The 4,791-nt window shown below is 33.2% G+C and overlaps 1 protein-coding gene across 2 annotated transcripts; it reads left to right on the forward strand.

Moving 5' to 3' along the window:
* Nucleotides 1–743: 743 nt before the first annotated feature.
* Nucleotides 744–4,550, forward strand: LOC141689236 (putative F-box protein At3g16210). Of its 2 annotated transcripts, XM_074493465.1 has the most exons (3): nt 744–1,075; nt 3,044–3,118; nt 3,239–4,550. In XM_074493465.1, the coding sequence occupies exons 2-3, from the start codon at nt 3,054–3,056 to the stop codon at nt 4,380–4,382; spliced, it is 1,209 nt and encodes a 402-aa protein (XP_074349566.1). In that variant the 5' UTR covers nt 744–1,075; nt 3,044–3,053; the 3' UTR covers nt 4,383–4,550. The 2 variants fall into 2 exon arrangements, with proteins under 2 accessions (XP_074349566.1, XP_074349563.1); XM_074493462.1 differs by having other exon boundaries at nt 744–3,118.
* Nucleotides 4,551–4,791: the final 241 nt, after the last annotated feature.

Here is a 4,791-nt window from a genome sequence, read left to right on the forward strand (position 1 = left end):
ATATAAGATTATATATAATTACTAATTATTTAAATACAAATATATTATATGTTACCCATACAACATCATATATTCTTACATATATATCACGGCGATGATATACACTCCCTTCGTCTCTCTCAATTTTTTACATTTCGGAGAGAGTATCCGCCACACATTTTAAGTAACGTACAAAATATAGTTCCGTAACTTATTTTTATAATATATCAATTATGAGGATTTAAAGTATATTTATGAAAATAAAATCAAAAATTTAATTCTCTTATAAATTAAGTATATTTACAAAAATAAAAAGGTCAAAAAAGTAAATGAAATATAAATATTACAAATCAACCACATTTATTGGTACTAAATTATTTGTTAAAGGTAGATAATAAATCATGAATGATATAAATCTACATAATCAAGTTACAAAAATCCTATCCCCAAAAGATACAAGTTATCGAGAATGTAAAATTTTTAATCAAAATTTATTATATAAATTTAAAAATAATATTAATATTTATACTCTTTTTATCCCACCATTTTTTACATACTTTTTTTTATGATGGATACCTATTTTAAAACTATTATAAAATGTCATTCTATAATTTATTTTTACAATTTTCTTTTTTTATATACAAATTAAAATATTATATTTTTATTTAAAAAAAATATTTAAAATTATTTATAAAATTATATTTAGTGCGGATCCCGTCCCCAATGACGGAATATAAATTTACTCGATCCGATTAATCCTGGATCAGCGGACCCTTTAAATCCACCGTATCGTATCTCTGTCTTGGATGGCCTAAACCCTTTCACCACTCTTAAACCCCACACTTTACACACACTCAATGGCAACTGCTTTGCTTTGACGCACTACCCTCTCCTCCCCCGCAAAAATTTTCGGGTTCGAGTCGTCTGTAATTCGATACTTTTCGAAACCCCGAACGGTGCGCTCTATTACTGCCAAGCGAGTCGATATCGACGGAGACACGAGAGATGATGGAGTTAGAGATGGAAGAGGTGTTTCAGTGGAGGAGCTTCATAAGGATGTTAGGGATGGTTTGAAGGCTCTTCGTCGCCGGATTTCGTGAGTTTTGTGCATTAGCAATTATAGCAATTATAAATTGTTGGCTTCGTGACCTTTTCGGTACTCATAAAATACTGAAGTTTAAAAACGTACTTTTTCAGCCATCAGTATTCAAAATGTGTTTTTTTACCCCTAGACCTGGAAAAAACCCGGGTGAAAAAAACCTGGATGAAAACCGGCCGGTCTAAGAATAAAATGGTATGTTTTCAGTATTTGAGGGGCAAAAAAATACGATAATGAACTACATGGCTGATGGATATATTGATGCAAAGTTTGAGATCTAAAAAGTCGCCTAAATTATTAGGTCCACTCAAGTGTAATTCATAATGCTAATTAAATATTTCTCTTAGGGTGCACTACAAGAAAAACGGCTAAATATGACCGAAATTAAGTTTTGACTAGTTGTGGATGAATGTTTGACTTTAAATATGACCGGCTTTGGTCAAAATTAAGTCTGACTATCTATAAATGAAATTTGACCATAAATATGACTGTCTTAGCCGCGGTCAAATTTAGTCGGTCAAATTTACCATTGTTTTTTTGTAGTGGTGAGAATAACCACAAGTTTGATTACAATTCTTCCTCTCCTGCATACATTCTAGACAAACACTTATATATAGATGATAATAAATGCTACTTCCTAAACCTATGCCCACTAAGATTGTAAAGAACTACCTACTCACTCTTCCTATTTTCCACTCAACATGCATAAACTAACTAACGACAACTAAGTAAACATCTATATTAATTTAAATAAATAACCAAGTAATATATTAATATATTGTTGGTCTATCATAAATGTGTTTCTTTGTTCGTAGTTTACGTGTTTTTTTACTGATATGGCTTATAACCTTTGTGAGTATGTGTTATAAGAAATTATCGGATTTATGTGTTTGTTTACATTGTTTTGCATTATCGTAGCATGTTATTGTTGTTAACCAGTTTTTTTAACTTGCTGTTATTATTTTAATGTTGATTCTTTCTGAAATAAGGGATCAGCTTTTATGATCATTAGTCCTCATTAGTCCGCTTTTATGATCATTAGTCCAGCTTCCTAACTCCTTGCTCCCGAATTGTTAAAAGGGAAGAAAGTAAATGATTAGGAGGTAAAATACTTTTATCCCATTTTTGAAGTGAAAGTTTTGAACTGAAAGTATGTCAAATTTGCATTTATCACCAACTAGGAAGCACCGACACTGATACGGCGATATGGGACGGGACAATGATATTCATCAATTATCAAAGTGTCCTGGATACGGGACACGACAAAAAAAGAAGTAATAAAAATATAAAAAATATAAGATTTGTATATGTTATTGAACAACTTCATTCATAATAATAATAGAGTTTTTTTCATAATAGGTGATAAACTACTGTAAGATCTATTCTATATTTTCATTCGAATGATTATCTAGTATTTTATCGAATAGAAAGGTGAAAGAGAGATGTTATAAAAGACGAGAGACGTGAAATTAAAGTTAATATAAGATGGTTTGAGCCTTTTTAAGATGATTTTGGGCTTTTTTTATATGGGCCGAGCCGGTGGGCCGGCCGTGTCGATCGCGTGTCGAACCGTGTCGGTCGCCTTTTTCTGTCGACACGCCATGTGGCGTATCAGACACATACTCAGCTGTGCTGGTGCTGAGTCGCCGTGTCGACGGCATACGACAGCCTTTTTGGAGTGTCGGTGCTTCCTACATCACCACGTGCTTTCGTTCCTTTTAAAATTCGGGAGCACGATTATGAGTAAAAAGTAAAACCACTTGACTTATTACTTACATTACACTTGTTTTCGTTCTTTTTTTGAAACTCGGGAAAAAGGGGTAAAACTTATTCCAATTATGACACTTTTCACGTGTATATATATATATATATAATGAAAAATGCTAAACTATATACAGTGTTATTCCCTTTTAAAGAACTGTTCTTTTTTTTTTGGCTTGATTTGACTCCGGCAATCCTATTCAGTAACCCGACTATGGCTCTCTCCTTACAACGCTACCTTCGGCCAGACAACGGTTGTACTGAACTTTTGGAACCAAGGTAACATCTTTGTTTGTATTCACTACTTTTTCTTTAATTAATCTATTTTTTTATTAAGTGGATTATAATTCTCTAACTAGCTGATTTAATTTGGCGGGTGACATGTTTTCTTTTTCTAAGTAAGGAAGAAAAAGAGGAATCGATGTTAATTGCACTAAAGAAGATTCATTATTATTTGCCTGAAAATTTGTTTATTGAGATTCTGTCAAGACTATCGGTAAAAGATTTGTTACATTTTAAGAGCGTGTGCAAATCATGGCATGAGATTATTTCGAGCCCAATTTTCGTATCCAAACATCTGAGTAACTACTATAAGAACAATGATGATTGGCGCGGTTGTCTCCTGGTTCAATTTTTTGTTTCACAGGCTGAAATTCAGTTGTGCGAGTTGTTGGTGGATAAAACTCCTCGAGTTTTGGATTATGAAGTGTTATATGATGTGCCGATGTATGGCAGCTTGTATGTTTATGGTCCTTGTAATGGATTGTATTATATGTGTGAGTATAATCACAGACGTCGTGCTTTGTGGAATCCAGCAATTAATGAGTTGAAAACCTTGCCTCGGATAATTCGTAAACCTGATTTGCCGACTAAGTTAACTTATAACAGGAATGAAGTTTTTGGTTTCGGGTTTGATCATGTTAGCGAGGATTATAAGGTCGTTGTTATGAAAGGTTATTGGAATGTTGATGATCATGATAGTGATCTTGATCATCCCGTGTCGGTCCTTGTGTACTCGTTAAAGACTAATTCATGGAGGTATTGCGGAGATCTGGCTAAGGCTTATCACCTGGAACTGAATAGGTGTTACATATATGTGAATGGGTGTTGTTACTGGCTCGGATCATTTGAATATAGCTCGGAAGTGATTATTTCTTTTGATATGGCTAATAATTCATTTAAAGAGATTGATGTTCCGGACTATGCAAAGCCAAGTTCTAAGTGTCTTGCAGTATACGACGATTCTCTTGTACTTCTGTCTCTCCACGAGACCGACAAGATTCTTGATATTTGGACATGGAGCGAGGAGGGGGGCTGGACCAAGAAATTTACTGTGGGGCCGCTTCCTCGTGTGAGGAGTCCTGTTGGTCACTGGAAGGGTAACAGGCTCGTACTACAAGGTACATATGGTGAACTACTCTTATATGATCCAGGTACACAAGAAACAAATTATCTTGGGTTTACGAATCCAACGAGTTATTATGAAGGAGTGTATGCATACATGGAAAGTCTGGTTTCGATCAATGATAAGATAAAATCATAAAATAATCTAGTTAAGTTCTCAAATGGCTTACTGAGTATTATGTGTTTTCTAGTTGAACTCTTTGGTGCAAGAAAAGCTAAAGAGTAATCACATTGTTAGTTAGTAGAAATTTTGGCTTAAAAGATGTTTTGTTTTTATATCAGAATTTTCTTGCATTATGTATACATAATTCTCAAAATATATGCTTTGTTCTTTTGATTTTTAGAATTTAGCTTGTAGAAAATATATCTTACAGTTCATATAATCACATTGACAATTTATTTAACCACGCTTGCAATATATTATCATTAGTACATTAATATTAAATATTCTTGTGTTTGAAATAAAAATAGAATTAAATCGTAAACAAATTAAAAAAACAAACGAATTGGCTATATTTAAACTTGGCAGTTGGCACATATGACATAGG

This window comes from Apium graveolens, chromosome 10 (assembly GCF_009905375.1).
Source record: "Apium graveolens cultivar Ventura chromosome 10, ASM990537v1, whole genome shotgun sequence".
Lineage (NCBI taxonomy): Eukaryota > Viridiplantae > Streptophyta > Magnoliopsida > Apiales > Apiaceae > Apium > Apium graveolens.